Raw genomic sequence first — 16,765 nt, forward strand, 5'->3', positions numbered from 1 at the left:
CTTTTTTTTTTTTCTTCTCCTCTCTCCCTGGTAGATAAGAGACATAACAGCTACTCACAACATGCTCCTGCCCTGGCAGGTGTTACTAGGGGTTGGCAGCAAACTGCTTTCATCTAAAAGGCTCTTCCAAGTTGCTTGACTAGCTATCCTTCTCTCTGTGCTTTGTGGTAACTTTGGGGTATCAAACAATGCTTCACCCAAACCAATATAACCATAGTTATTCATTAAGTTCTTCGAGTCTTTGACATTGAAAGTTGTTTTCCCCTTCAGTTAGTCTCTTTGCATGAGTGTATACATCTCTTTGAATTTCTTCTGGACTACTTTGTATCTATTTCCTCTTTGCCCTATCCCTCCCATTTAACCTCAAGGCACACTGGATGTTGTCCTTTGTCTTCAGGTTTAACTCCGCCCTAACATCTTTTGGTTGTTGCTGGCTTGCCTCTCCTTTTTAACGTTTTTATTTTTAAATTCATGCCTTCCACTATTTTATTAGTTCAACCACACAAAATTACATCTATTTCCTTTTGAAATATATTCACACAATAACTTCTCTGCCATATGAGTTATTGAATAGCATCCTATTTCGCGGACTGAATACATTTTTGCTTTAATTCTTCAAAAGGATTGCTTTATCAAGTTGTTGAGTAAAAACTAATTGTAAATCATGGGCTTAACTCTGACTTTTAGGCAATTTGTAAGTTATTGGGTGTACCCTCGCTCACTAGTCTGTTGAGAACCCCCTCCAACTAAGGGCCTCATTACAACTGACCCCCAAATCCAGAAATGGGCACGTGCCTCTGAATTGTAGTAATCATGAGTTTTGTGATAATTGCTGTACAATAAAAATGTTTCTCTTTCGCAATTTGCTAGGAAAGACCTGCCAAAAAGTGAAACATTAACTGTTCACAATAATGCAAAACATCAGTAAATTGAAGCGCAAAATCAGATTGTACATTTTAAAGGTTAATTCCAAGCATGAAAGGCAGACTGGTGCGGTAATTGCACACCAGGTAAAGTGCGCACGCGGAATATCCCTATCTAGTAGGTGCACGATTACCAGATAAGACGGGGGTTGATTTGTAATGCGTGGGTGCAGGCCCCCGTCAGAGGCTCCAGTAAATATCAGGACCGTTTCAGTCCAATATGACCCCCAACAACCTGTGATTTGGGGACTCCATTAAAGACTGGGATGATGGCCTCTGTGCCAGTGGCAGGGAGCCGAGTTTATGCCAGAGGTGGGTGGTGGTTCTTGAAATACCAGACATGTTCAGAGGGTTCTTACACGAAGGAGGTGGGCTGCACCTCAATCACCCCTCAAGCATGCTTTGAATAACAGCCGATGGACTGCTTCTGTCAGAGGAGTGGGAAGGAAGGAAGAGAACAGCAGATTGCAACATGGAAAAACATTAACAGAGTCTGGGGCTTGGAGGGTAGTGCTCCAGAGCTGCAAGTCCAGTTTCCTTAGCTCGTAAATGCAGCTTCATGATAACAAACTTCGTGATAACAAGCTTTCAACATTAAACACGCGGCTCTCGCTTTTTGCACAGACTTATCAGGTTGGCCATCAACTGATGCAATTTACAAACTTCTTTTTATTTTCTGAGCGCTTGACTAATACCTTCACGTGGTGCACTGAAGCGGTCTGTCGGATAACAAAGGTCCCTTGGAAACGGTGTGGGCCCATGCAGTGTTTCATCGGTCGCAGCAGCCTTTATCTAAAGAGAGCAACGCCACTTCCTTCTCTGGGCCTGCAATAATGCTATCTATTTCTTGCTCTAATGACTTCCTTCCTGTCTCATTCTCTGTAAATTAGAACGAGTAACCCACAGTGCGGAACTCTGCAGCAGAGAGGAAAGAGTGATGCGCAAACTCGTGGGCAGTTATCTCGGGTGACCTGCCCTGTAGGTAGGAACAGATAGTTGGAGCAGGGATTCGGGGAGTAGAGTTGTCCTCACTGGCCCTACCATCACTTGCAGTTTATAAATTATAATAACGCATAATCTAAATAGTCAGTGAAATAGAGAGACTGCAGTTAAGAGCTGCTTTCGCGTCTGTAGCTGGGACCAATAGGACCTTGTTAAAACATGGCAGGGGGCAGGGCCGAATTGCATAAAAGCAGGATCACTGTGATTGGCTCATGCTGATATTTGTGGAAATAAAATGAATGATACAATTTACGTGATTAGTGCAAAATCACTGTGCACAAAAAGTAAAAGGTCTTAATTCATAGCGAGGCACAGGCCATAAACTGCTACAGAGGATATTCTAGGCTAAGAATAAAAAATTAGCTAGCATTCGCGCCAAGAATTTTCAATTCTATGAAGGAAATGGAGGCGAGGATTATGCTTCTTTTATTTGCTACACACAGCAGCCAATGAACTTTTTTGTATGCAAATAAAACGACTTTTCCCATGATGCCTGGTCATGCATCACATCCTGTCCCACGCAATAAGAGCCACTGTGTCCTTCCGCTGAGCCTTTCTTTGCTCGAACATTTTTAATCCATAACATTTTAACAAGTGCAAAACATCCTTCAACTGGGAAGAGCCAAAACCAAACTGGGTGACCGCGTCTTTTCAACCAAAAGAAACATTATTTCATCTTCTTCTCTGAACCTGAAAGGAATGAAACATAGAACCTGAAAGGAATGAAACATAGAAAACCCATACTTTCGGTCAACACAGAATAAACCAAAATACGGGTGGGTAGACAGTACAATATTGTAGTAGAACTGGGTGGGATAATCCTCGCCTCCATGTCCTTAATAGAATTGAAAATTCTTGGTGCGAATGCTAGCTAATTTTTTATTCTGTTACAGGATCGGAGGCTTCTGATTATACTAGTTTAACTGTAAATATATCCCCCACAGGTTTATCATAAAATTGCTTAAACGTAGACTTAGAAGACCAGTCAGCAGATCGCATAATGTCTTGAATGGTGGAACCAATCATAAAAGACTTCGATGCCATTGCACCCCAAACAGAATGCGTGCCAACCTCCGGGTATCAATACCCGCTTCTTGCATGACTGATTAGAACCATCTGTCTGTTAACTGCAGACACAGGTTTCTGAGGTTTTGTAACACCATCAATAACTTAACAAGCATTTGACCTTATTGGTCTACTACCTTCTTCATAGGCCTTTAAACATTGAACCACACAACTTTGCATTAGACTGGAAAACATGATAATCAATACTTCGAGAGAAAGCTTTTGTTTAAGCCGTAAAATTGAAAGAAACTCCCTCTGGAGTAAATACTCTACCTGTAAATCCAGAGCCTTGACGTTGGAGGACCGCCGACACGCAGAAAAACAGAGCAACGCGGAAAGAAAGAGCAACCTGGCTAGTTTGACTGACAACTGCTTTCTGATCAATAATTCATCATTCAGCCATTTATTGAATAGGGAGAGAACTAACAAAACGTCCCACAATGAAGAGTACTTGGGTATGGGGGTTTGCAACCCGGATGCAAGTTACAAACGACCGGATGCCTACCCACTGGCTTGCCATCTATCTGGAAATGCACTGCAGAAATGGCAGATCGAAAGTTATTGATGGAACGGTATGTCAAGCCGTCGGATGCTTTTCCTGATAAGAAATTCACAAGTTGGGATAATTCGGACGCTCACAAGATCAAAATTCGTTCCACGCACCAATGATCCCAGCCCTTCCAGGCTGAAGAATAGCGTTTCCTGGTGGAAGGTGGCAGAGCCTGGGTAATGAAAGCCGTAGCTGGGACCGAAAACTCGGCATTTGCCATTATTGCCGGAAAGCCCCCATGTCCTCAGGGACAACTGACCTGAGCTCACCATCGGATGGTATTCGTTGTGTGGACCAGGAAGAAGTCACTGCGACCACGTAAGTCTTCTGGGGAGGTCGCAACTCATCTTCAATAGTATTGGGAACCAGGATTGCGACCTCACGGATGAGTCACTATTATGACATCTGCTTGTTGTTTGAGAATGTGAGATGTCACCCTGGGAATTAGAATGAAGGGGGGAATCCTGAAGGAAGGTCCATTCAGACCCCTGATTAATCCTGAAGCCAATGGGTCTGATCTCCAGCTGAGAAATGTTTGAATGACGAGTCAGTCTGGTTGTGAACAGGTCTATTTGACATGGACCCCATTTTTCCTGTAACCACTGAAATAATAATAACGGAAGGAGGTTCCACTCACTGCAATCTTTGAGATACCAAGAATCTCATTTCGCTACACAGTTGTGTGTCCCGGTATGTAGTCTGCCACTACCGATATCTGTCAATCCAGGTAGTAATGTCAAAATCTCTGGCTATCTTTACGAGTAGAGACTACCTCGTACTTGTTGCTATATCTCACTGTTGAAATGTTGTCCATCCTGAGAAGGATGCAACTCTAGGTCTGTCTGGGGGACAAGGTTCGAATTGCAAAAGGAACCCGCTAATAGTTCCAGACAGTTGATGTGGAGCGATAGCTCTTGAGGGAATCACTTTCCTCCTGCGGAGGTATCTCTGCAACGTGCTCTCCAGCCACAGAGACTGGCGTCTAATTCTATGACGACTTCGGGCTGTATCCGAAGACTGTTTTGCCGGTCCACGTTCCCACGTGACCCAATCACCAATGCAACTTCTCTCTCACTTCCTGTGACAACGGAACTAGGTCTGTATAGGATAATTAAGCGGGTCTGGAAAAATTGCTTGGATGGATGAGGCCAGTAACTCCACAACTCTGGCAACTGTTTGGAGTGGGTTAAGTGTGTGTCGAGGGTCGCCACCAACTCTTTCTTGAGGTCCCTCATTTTTGTCTTGGGTAGTCTCAACTGTGTGCTCTGAGAGTCTAGCACGAACCCTAGGAAAATCCATTGTCTGTGATGGGCAAGTGCTGACATGGGTTCATTGATCACGAAATCCAAGGTCTTCAATAGCGAAATAGTCATTCGTAAATGCTTTTGTGGTATACCTGGCGAGTGAGCCATGATGAGAATACCGTCCAGAGATTATCCTGCGAATACCCTGTTCTCGTAGATCTACTACCACTAGCTCCAGGACTCTGGTGGATCACCAAAGAGCTGAAGAAAGCTTGAAAGGAAGGGTCAGACATTCAAACCATTGAGTCCACCATCGGAGCTGTAGGAAGCGTCGATGTGGAGGAAAAAGGGGAATGGACAAGTGCGCGCCTTTGAGACCCAGACTGACCATCCAGTCCCCTATTTTTTTTAGCAAGACCGCTAGCAGATGGATGCCTTCCATCTTGAAGTGTGTAGATCATGAAGTGATCGAATCTCTCAGGTTTAACACTAACCAGTCACCACCCCTTTTCTTCTGACTAAGAATATGTTGCGAAAACGGTAACTGCCGGGAGTGTGTGTCCTGAAAAGGTGTACGGAAAAAAAACTCTAGGTGAAACCCCTGACCAGTTTGTAAAAAGGCCCTGTTGGAAACGCATGCAACACCTGACTGCGCTGTGTCTAGGGGTGTGAATGTTCCATATATTTGGAAAACTCTTTGGCGAAGCGCTCGCCAAAAAGGTTGCCCTCAGTAGGGGACCGGGTCCTGCAGAGGCTAACTCTGCGAGAGTGGAAGCCATGCGCAGGAGAAGGGATTTTTGCAGTTCTGTAAATAAGGCGCAGTTTGCATTGCCAAGAAGGCACATCACCCTCTGAGTCCATTCTGCCAAGATGTCTGGATGCATTGGAGAGGCAGATTCCTTAGCCTAGAGCAATCCCTAAGATCTGTGCCAAAGGTCCCGCAACATCTAAGTTCTTATATGGACAGCCGCGTCCGGCGTGATCGATCCCTATTTTAGGTTGTCTTGCGAACTTCTTGAGGGGTGAGAGTAAACTCTCGTCAATTCCCGGAGTCTCCGCTACCTTGTCTGGGAGAACCGGTTGGGGCATTCAGACCGAAGTTGATTGCGCTTTCCTGAACAAATCCTTCCCTAAGATTTTCGTTTAAATAATCCGTGACTTCCGGGGCAGGAGCCCATTCTGAAGAACGATGCTGCACAATGTCAGCTAGATTGAATGGTCGGTGGCACATCAAGTGCTTTAGAGGATGCCTTTTAGACTTTGTCGTAGGAGGTTTCCTTTCCGCCTGTTGAGGCGCGGAGTGGAATAGTTATGGACCTCTGCATGGACTTGAGGCAGAAAGGCCAACTCATCTGCGTGGGGCCATTGTCCTGTCTTGCCTTACTCTTATCTGTAGGCGTATCAAGCTGGGAATCCGTTGGGCCGAATCCGTGGCATTTGGCAATCTTTTGTGGTGTTTTAATATGGGTTTCTAAAGCCGCCGCCAGAGCTTGTTGCACAGTACCTGGAACTGTGCACTTTACTGCCCTGTTGACTGGCTACTGGACAGAGGCATCCAGAGCGTCAACTATGTTATCCTCAAGGACCGTCTCCTGCTGTCCCACCAAGTATCCTCCTCGTATTTGACCCAGCCATCCATGGTGCTTTGTGTATCAATGAAAAAACGTAATTGCAGCTTCTGCCGGTGAGTAACCATGCCAAGCGAAATTGCGCAATTATCATCTTTTAAAGGTTAGCAAAAGTATATGAGCCCTCGCGTGTATAGCGCGCGGTCGAACACCAATTCATAAGCCTAATTAGCATAAAACCATTCTAGCGACATCGCTTAATCGCAGTGCGCGCGCACGCTAAATTGAATACAATCAATCATAATAACATTGCCATAAAAGTGTATGTAAACTAAGGAGCACTTAACCCTGCTGTGAGCAGCAAAGAAAGATGCTCAGCGGAAGGACACAGTGGCTCTTATAGGGTCGGACAGGGTGTGATGTGTGACCAGGCATCATGGGGAAAAGTAGTTTTATTTGCATACAAAAAAGTTTTCATCGGCTGCTGTGTGTAGCTAATAAAAAAGAGAAGTATAATCCGAAGCCTCCGGTCCTGTAATAGAATCATTGAAGCTGTGTACCCGCTTTAGCACACTGTAGAAGTTTCACCATACAATTTACAGCATGAACTTTCAAAAAGCTCTAACTTGTGAGCAAATGTCGTGAATTATGTATACATTGTGTTAATTGCAGAAAATGAGCAGTAATCCTTTTTGTTCTTGGCAAAATATTTTCACTCCTACCAATTTATGATGCCAAACAAGCACGGTAGTCCTAGTATAAATTAGCTTTTTTCGCAAAACCTCTATCCAAATTTAAAAATCAAATGGCTGTTAGTGATATAATTGTTAATGTTATAAGTTATAATTGGGGTGTATGGCACTCCATGTTTACAAGGTTTGTTTGTTTGTGTCGTAGGCGGCTGCAGCTGGTCTTGGCTATGTTGGCGTGTACGTCATCAACTCTTACCGGAACTATGACCACTTCCTTGAAGACAAATACACCATGATTCCCGCCGTGATTATCATAAGCATTGCAGTTGTGATGTTCATCATCGGCTTGATTGGATGCTGTGCCACAATTAAGGAATCACGGGTTGGACTGGGATTGGTAAGTATCACCATCACTTACTGTAGATGCAACAAAGCCGGGTGCAGGTACCGCCAAAGAGTGAACGTATTTGTAAAATGCAGTTCGCCATAAGCGGGGCAACCTGAATTATGCAATTTTGCAGCTGTGGTGTCTTCCTCATAATTCTGGATTTGCCACATTTACCACTTAATACATTATCTGCTACATAAACTTCATATTTTTTCAAAAACGAATTGTTTCTAGCTCAAAACGATTAAAAGTTACTAAAAACATGGCAACACGTGTTAGGGCACAGTGGAATGCCCTTCTCGACTGCTCATCTTTCTGTTGGTTATTGCTGTTTTTGGGTATTAAACTGGTACTAATAAGGTGAAACCTATGACGAGACTGTTAACTACTGTACAAATGTTTTTAAACCAAATGAAGTTATGTTATCACAAAATGTTGCGCATTATGACACATAATTTGCCCTTTCTTGCTGCATACTTTAGTCAATCCTGCTGCATAATTTAGTCCTCCCCTGCCACGTCATTCCAGTGGCCCTGCCTGTAAGTAATGGACTGGGATCCAGATTGAACATGCATCATGGATTGCTACTGTACTTCGCCGTGATACATTCCGAATAATGATGTAGTTGGTTTAGATGTGAAGGGCGATAAAAGACTTGGCTACCTTGGCATGGTGAGCACTGCATCTTCAAGCAGTGATGAACGGCATCCAAAGTTGATGGCCTCTGTGGTTCTGGAGACTACAGGTTGCGTCCCAGAAAAGAGAATGTACTTTGAACTTTGCGCCTGACATCTTAAAAAAAATACTGAATATAAATAGTGCACTCAATGCATAGTCCTGTCGTTTCTGAACACAGGGAGAGGTGTTGTTTATTCATAAACAGTATACATTAGGAATAAAGACCCAATTCTACTTTCACTGAGCAGAAAGTAATCTCTTGCATGTCGGAGATCTGTGCAGGCACCCAGAGCCAAAGATACAGAGAAAAGCCTCTCTACTACACATACATCTCTTTATTTACAACAATTTTTGGGTCCTTAACCTAAACATAAATTCTATTTTCATCTGAAGAAATCCATTGAGTTGGGGATATATTTAAACTTGGATTTATACCTTTTGGGATAATTTACAAGTGTACAGCAATCCCCTAAAGGTCAGAACCATATGAATATTCTAGAAGAAAACCTAAGGTGCATAGATTCCAGTTATTTAAAACCTATGAAGTAGCCCTATAACCTCATAAAATGGTGGTCTTTATACATTTTTTGTTGACATAGACAGACGTCCGAGTCAGTTGCAGTAGTTACTCTTCTGCCTAGTTTGGAAGACGACTCAGTGAATTTTTAACATTTGCCGCTGATAAATGCATAGATTAGATCATCAATCAATATTTGTAGCAAGGACCACTCAACCTTCTGTCCAGCCGAGTTGGGTAAATTTACAGTGCTTGGGGATGGAAGAATTGCAGTATGAAGCACTACGTAAAGGAGAATATTTTTTATTTTTCGTATTATCTGCCTAACTCCACCCAAACCTAATCACAGTATTCTAAAACTTGAACAGAAGATTCTTTTGACCATAACCCAGACCTAGGCAGTTGTATGAATGCAGCAGTTGGGGGCAGAGATTGATTTTTGCATATTTTTAATGTAAAGACTTGCTTACACCGTGGAGGTAGTTTTTGTGGGCCAATTAATCTGACTGTCCAGAAGGGAAATTCAGTATTGTTTTGAGTTGTCTTCAGGGTTCATGGGCTGTGCTTAGGCTTCACTAGACTGTACTCATGCTTATGATTCAAATTACTTTGCCTATGAAAATCTTGAATTGCACTTTTGCTTTGCAAATCCTTTTCTAGGGATCTTAAGGCAGTTGGATCTTATTGGACATTACTCTGAGTAATCATGTTTCCCAACTGTCATGTCCACAGTACTGGTGCCTTTCATATTAGATAGCCAAGAGGCTCCACTTAGTCGCTTCACTCTGTCTGGGTAAGGAGGGTGAGAAGTCCAGGTCTACTCCAGCAAGTGGAAGGACACAGAAGCTCGTATTGATTGTGACACTTTAGATTTAATAACTTCAATGTCCAGACAGTGTTTTACGTGAAAATGTTTAGTAAGAGTTATTTACCACGATACCATTTATGATGAGAAAAGAAATGCAGAAGCATCTAACAGCTCCTGTGCCAGTGTTGAAACATCAGACCTCTTTACAGCTGTTCACTTGGCACCTAGATTTTAGTGTCTCTTCGTAAATATCAAGATTGTTTGACAGGTTACAGATCGATATACCAATACCTAGGCTTTACTGTGTTGTAGCTGCCATGGTACCAATAGATTCCCCCCAAAACATATTCTGTCCTAGATTAAAGGGGATATACATACAAATTCAAAATGGCCAATCCCCGAAACTACCACCCAAACAACAAGGTTTCCCCTGTCAAGAAAAGTCTTCGTTTTTTGTCTGTTATTCTGGTTCAGTTGACCTCTAGTCATCGGTCTAGTTGACTCTGTCTTCAAGTTAGCCTTAAGTCAACATGCAAGACTTAGATTGAGAGCAGCAATTGGTTTTTTTAAGTGGCAGCACTAGTCGGTGTATTAGCATATCTGCTAGCCATGCAAGAGGGTGTTAGCATGCTCTTGAGAATCCAGAGGTAGATTCTTCTTGCGATAGTTACTGATCAGTGGAATAATTTATATGGCACTTTAGAGAAGGTAAGGAAGGTGGTAACTGTAGATCTTTAGCCCAGCGCTAGGTGCTCTCTAATGTTCTAGTAATCACTAATTTTGAAGATAATTCTATGTAAGAACACCTAAGTTAAGCAGTCCAGGATGCAGTTTCTTACAGGTGGCCTTTTCTTAACCTACAAGTACAAACCCCCCATAGGCAGTTAATTTAACCTGCATGTTAACTACAGTAATAACATGAATGTCTATAAAAATTGTTAAAAATATAACCATATCAAATATTTAAGGTAAGTAGTTAATTTAATCAAAGCATCTGGAATATTGTAGGTATTGCAAAACTCGTGTACTTTCTTCACGTAATTTAAGGTAATTCCTTTTTAACAAATGCAGCTTACATGTGGTTTAGTCAGCTACATTTATTCAGATACACCCATATAATTCTGACTAATTATCTGTCCTCGTACTGTGCTTGGAATTTAGGCCAATTTGTATCTGGAGACTTGGGGGAACGCTGGGTGGTAGGATATTTGTGTCAACTCTGTGATCCCTCAACTTTCCCACACAAATGTTAGAAATACGTGATTTATTTTTTTTTCTGCTAAATTTGAGTTTTGCAGGGGACTCCTCCAGGTGTCTAGTTTTTGGAAATATCTGGAATTTGTAGGTTTCCCTAGGTGGCCGCCGAGCCAGGGATCAAAACCACAGGTGACTCGCTCACACAACAAGGTCTTTTTGTAGTCGATAATGTTGAAAGTCTCCACTGTACATTTTGGGCCAGTCCCTGTCGCAGGACTAGGCTTACCCTCACAAGTGAGATGCCATTTTTATGAGGAGACTTTGAGGAGCACTGGGTGGCTGGATGTTTGTGGCTCCCTGCAGATTCTAGAAGTTTCCATCACAGAAATGTGAGGATTTTGTTTTCCTTTTTCCCCCCCAAAGCTTGAGTTTTACAAGGGATCTTGGGTAACAGAACCTAGTGTGAGCCACACAGTCAACCCATCCAGGATTTCCCTGGATGCCTAGTTTTCAAAAATGTATAGGTTTGCTAGGTTTCCTTAGGTGCCGGCAGAGCTAGCGTCTAAAATTCACAGTTGGGCACATTGCGTAAAAAGGGTCAGTTTTCACCGGAAAAATGTGATGTGTCCACGTTGCATTTTGGGCTATTTCCTGTCGCGTGTTCTAGGCCTACCCACATAAGTGAGGTACCATTTTTATCAGAGACTTTGGGGAACACTGAGTGGCTGGAAGTTTTTTGGTTCCCCACAGATTCCAGAAATTTCCATCACAGAAATGTGATGAAAATGTAGTTTTTTTGACAAAGTTTGAGGTTTGCATAGGATTCTGGGTAACAAAACCTGATGAGAGCCACACAAATCACCCCATCCTGGATTCCTCTGGGTATCTAGTTTAAAAACATGTATAGCAGTGGTTCCCAAAGTGTGCGCCGCGGCACCCCGGTGCGCCGCGATTAGAAGCCAGGGGCGCCGCGCCGCCTCGCAGGATGTGGGAGATTGCAGCCGCAGCTCAGATACCCAACAGCATTGGAGAGGCACAGCGGGATGGCAACACTCACACCTTCAGCCCCGTCATAAGCTGTTAAGTCGTGTTTGAAGGTGACTGAGAGGGAGAGGCTGCAGCTTCGGTCGCAGGGGCATCTTTTCAGATGCAAACAACCCTGAATGCGTCGTGTCATGTCTCTGCAATTTAGAGGGGCCTCACACATTCCCTTCCTGCCCAGGGCCATAAAAATCGTAGAACAGGCCCTGATTACACCGAGGCAGCACGTGGTTCTCTCCACAGAGTTTAATTAATGTTACTAAATTGTAAGAAAACCTCGGTTCTTCAAACATGCAGTCTAAAATGTAATAAAATAAAGACATGGCACAATCGCACCCACACTGATTAACAAAGTATGGAGGACAATCCGTTAAATCAGTTCTCTTGGAGTATCTCCTTTAAGTACTGTACATCACAGTGGGGGATGGCAAAACTAACATTTTTGACAGAGACCCGGTCGTCTCGTTGTCTTGTCCAGGAGGGGGTGAGGAGCCCTACCCCACCCTGAAAGAGACAAAGATGATACTAGAATACTGCATGCCCACCCCTGTGCCCACCCTGGTGGATCCTGTTCCCCCTCATGTGATGACTCCTGCCCCCCCCCCGTGATGGCTCCTGTCCCCCCCCCATGTGGTGGCTCCCCCCCCCCCCCAAAACCTGTGATGGCTCCTGTCCCCCCCCCCCCCCCCCCCCGCCCCCCCTATGGTGGATCCTGTCTCCGCCCTGGGTGGTTTCTGTCCCAGTCCTGGAATGGCTCCTGCAGCGAGGGTGAAGTTCTTGATGGGCCTCTTCTCAAAAAGGCTCAGCTCAAAATTAATATGAAAAGGTGAGCGAGTGAGTAAGTGAAGGGATGGGTGGATGACTGGATGAATTAGTGAAAGGGTGAATGGATGAATGAAAGATTGAATATCTGGAGAATGAGAGGATGGATGGATGGATGGATGGATGAGTGGGTGGAAGGATGGATGAGAGAAAAGGTAAATAGCTGGATGTATGGGTCGAAGGGTTGCTGGATGGGTAAAAGGGTGGATGGATGAGTGAAAGGATGGATGTGTGAAAAGGTGGATGATGAGTAAGTGGGAGGATGGAGGTGTGAAATTATGGATGGATTGATGAATTTATAAGTGCAAGGGTGAATGGATGGATGGATGAGTGGATGAGTAGATGAGTAGATGGGTGGGTGGATGGATGGAAGGATGGCTAAGTGAAAGGGTCGATGGAGAGAGAAAGGGAGGATGGATGGATGACTGAAAGGGTGGATGGGTGGAAGGATGAGTGACTGGGTGGATGGATGAGTAAGTGAGAGGATGGCTGGATGGGTGAAAGGGTAAATGGCTGGCTGGATGGATGAGTGGATGGATGGGTAGAAGAGTGGATGGATGCGTATACAGATGGATAGGGTGAAAGGGTGGATGGATTGATAATGGATGGATGAGTGAAAGGATGGATGAAGGATGAGTGAAATGATAGCTGGAAGGATACATGATGGATAGGTTTGCAAATGGTTGAATATGTTTGGATATGGCTGGGCTTAATTATATACTACTGCGCGACCTCCTCTGATGTGTCTGTAAAACTTACCTATTGTCCTGACACCTGCCTTTTAGAACTGCACCAGCAGGACCCAGCACACTTAAAACACTGGGTAGAGGGGATCTGGTGAGCCATCTTGGGTTCATCAGAGCCCACCCCATGTAAACTTCTTGTAACGCCACAGAGCTCCTTGAGCCTTTCTCTAGCAATTGAGATGTACTTTATAAGATCTTTTTGATTGCAAATAAAGTTTTATGATGGTGATGGCTACTCTCTGAATCCTTCATCACGTCTAGGCTTGATTCTTCATGTAGACCAGTGGTTCCCAAACTGTGCGCCGCGGCACCCCGGTGCGCCAGTAAAAAAATGGTGGGGAGCCACGGCCAACTGCCAAGTGGGTCAAGGGAGCCATGGGTCAAAAAGTTTGGGAACCACTGATGTATAGGTTTGCTAGGTTTCCCTAGGTGCCGGCTGAGCTAGGGTCCAAAATCCACAGCTAGGCACATTGCAAAAAAGGGTCAGTTTTCACTGGAAAAATGTGACGTGTCCACATTGCATGTTGGGATGTTTCTTGTCGCTGGCACTAGGCCTACCCACATAAGTGAGGTAGCCCTTTTATCGGGTGACTATGCAGAACTCATAATAGTAGAACAAGTGTTATTACCAAATTACTTTCTTTGCATTTCTGCCTTCCAAATGTAAAACCCTTTGTAGAAAAAGAAGTACATTTGAAAAATGACCTCTAATTCACATGCTTGTGTGGGTGCCCACAGTTTTGAAAATGTGCAAATAACCACTGCTTCTAAACTCTATATTTTGTTCCCATTTCGGAAATAAATACGTTTCATTGTTACTTATTTTTCACTTTTTATATTTTACCAATTAGTACACAATGAAAAACCATTGCAAGACGCAGCTCAGTTATTGGCTCTGGGTTACTCAGGTTCTTAGTGAACCTACAAGTCCTATATATCCCCACAACCAGAAGTGCCCAGCAGATGTAATTATATATTGCTTTAAAAAAATCTGTCATACTTAGTTACAGGTGAAAACATTGGCACAAATGGCTGGTATTTTTCAACTCCATTTCAATATTTTTTATTTTCAACTGTTAGTTTTGATAACAAAAACCTTGAAGGATCTACACAAATGACCCCTTGCTGAATACAGAATTTTGTCTAGTTTTCAGAAATGTATAGCTTTCAGGGATCCATTATTTTTTCTATACCCATTAACTGGAAGGAGGTTGAAAGCACAAAAAATTGGAAAAATAGCCTATGTCCCAGTAAAAGTCTGCCTGCCCCTGAAAGCTGAGAAGATTGTGATTTCAGCACCACAAACCGTTTGTTGATACCATTTGCAGGGAAAAACCAGACCCTTTCTTCTGCAGCACTTTTCCCCCATTTCTTTTTTTCAAAAAACCCCAAATGTTTGCTGTATTTGGGCTAACTTCTGGGTTTCCTCCTTGGGAATCCACAAAGTCTGAGTACCTTTAGAATCCTCAAGATGTTGGAAGAAAGGACACAAATTTGGCGTGAATACCTTATGTGGACAAAAAGTTACTGGGGCCTAAGCGCAAACTACCCCAAATAGCCAAAAAAAGCTTAGCGGGGGGGGGGGAACTTGCAGCGAAGGGGTTAATTTGCTGTATGGCCTTTGTGTTCCAGCCTGGCTATTGTTTAACCAATAATGTTGAACCAACAGGTGATTAGAGATTGCCTTAGTTGTGATCCAGGGATGAGTATTCCCTAGCTATCCTAGTTAAAAACACGTTTTGCCAACTGGGTGGGCCTAATCTCTTTACTAACCCTGATTGTATAATAATGACCTACACATCTTGGTTAAAGGATTCCTTTGTCAGTGCCAGGCATAGACAAAGAGCCTCAGGGACACCATCATGGTAACTAATAAATAGAGCATTCTTTTACAGACTACTTCAGGCACTGAACTGTAACTGCTTCATACCCCAAATCAGTGGGAGAGGTCTCTACTATTGAGATTCAGATCCGGTTCTATTTGCAACTTATTTTCCCATTGAGATGTTTTGAGATTGATAGCTGCCCACCTTGCACTTCTGACCTAGAATCGCAGCAAATCCTAAAGCACTTAACTGCCTTTTGCAAATTCTGTGTAACGTAATGCACTGTGGAAAGCTAAAAAAAAAAAAAGCCAGGACATATCACTTCGTGTGTTAATACAACAAGTGTTGCTACTGGTATAGCAAATTTTATGAAAACGCGATGCGTTGCTAGGCAAAACTAGGCAATTTGGTGGCTATAGTGCTTCTTACAACTTACTGACCTATAGCACATCCCCATAAAACACAATTTTTTAAAATTCTATTAATGCTGGGTTTTTTTAGGTCACTGATATGTGATGGCCTTTGTTCTATGTCAGATGTGACTATCGTTTCAGTCCATCTTTTGTATTGTGGGCCAAAGCTTAAGAACTAACTCAGTTTAAGTTAGTTGTTTGATCTATTAGTTGTGGAAAATCAAGATGGCCATTCTATTTACAGTGAACAACTAAGGCTCCTGTGCCCATGTTTTAGTTTGTAAAGGGACGTATAAGTGGACGTCACGTAGCGTACTCTTGCGTAAATCGCCTGTCAGCGGGTAGGTCTGTAGTGCTGGCTATCATGGGGATTAAGGTTCTTTTCTAGCTCCCTAATCTGGATAACGGTGGTGCTGAGAGATTTGTGATGGGTGCTGCCTTGGTCCTGCAGGCATGCGGCTGCTCTGTGGAATTCTGGATGTTGCATTATGATCTCCATCGCTGTTTCCTGGATTCCCTTAGTCTGTGTGTCTTTTATGTAGGAGACTGGTTAACACGGAGTATCTGGGACTACTGCACCATGCCTTGTGCCTAGCTGCATGTGGTGTACCTTTATTTTCCATAGCAGAGTTGAAAGTGACATGTTTTTCTGTGACCAGGTGTGCAAGAGGATATGGTAACATCACCGAGTGAGCCAGTCTTTGATCGGGACACTACCTTTTATTACTGATTTATTGAAAGTGACTTCTAACTGTGAAAGCGCTGTCCAACGTCCATTTTCCAACGTGTTACAGAAGGCTGCATGCGTCTCTTTAAGCTTCACTGTAGGAAACAGTCTGTTTCAGGCTTCTCCAGTGAGTGGCTCATGACCTACTGGTAGCTTTCCAGCTACCTGTGAGTGGCTTTCCTTTATGCAGTCCAACCTACTCCATTAGAAGCTTTTTATTTTGGTTGAATTAATATATGTATACCAAAATTGAAAAGGGAGTATTTAATATGAAAATGTGTTTATACATATTTAAAAGACCTTGACAATGGCAATAACTCTTGCATTGCTGTAACATATTGTCTCTGCCAATGCTTGCTTTTTGTATGTTACGTGGTCGAGCAGACCCATTGTGTTTTTGTTGTTTTCCACTGTGCTATGGTGTGCAGTTATGTTGTTTTTTTTGTTTTGTTGATCTTCTATATGTAGTGTTTCATTGCACCTTACATTGTTTTGTGGGTATTGGGTTGTTGATGTTGAGCTGTGTTGTATATTGGGGTATTGTAAGAGGGTGCTGCT

General features: G+C 43.3%; 1 protein-coding gene across 1 annotated transcript in view; it reads left to right on the forward strand.

Annotated features, from left to right (window-relative positions):
* LOC146863944 (tetraspanin-36-like) overlaps positions 1 to 16,765 on the forward strand; it is a 120,009-nt gene that overhangs the window by 38,118 nt on the left and 65,126 nt on the right. The window contains exon 2 of the mRNA XM_085629715.1: positions 7,250 to 7,441. Within this exon, the coding sequence (XP_085485841.1) occupies positions 7,250 to 7,441 (192 nt within the window). The remainder of the gene's footprint in view (positions 1 to 7,249; positions 7,442 to 16,765) is intronic.

The sequence above is a fragment of the Triturus cristatus genome, chromosome 2_1, assembly GCF_964204655.1.
Source record: "Triturus cristatus chromosome 2_1, aTriCri1.1, whole genome shotgun sequence".
NCBI classification, from domain to species: Eukaryota; Metazoa; Chordata; class Amphibia; order Caudata; family Salamandridae; genus Triturus; species Triturus cristatus.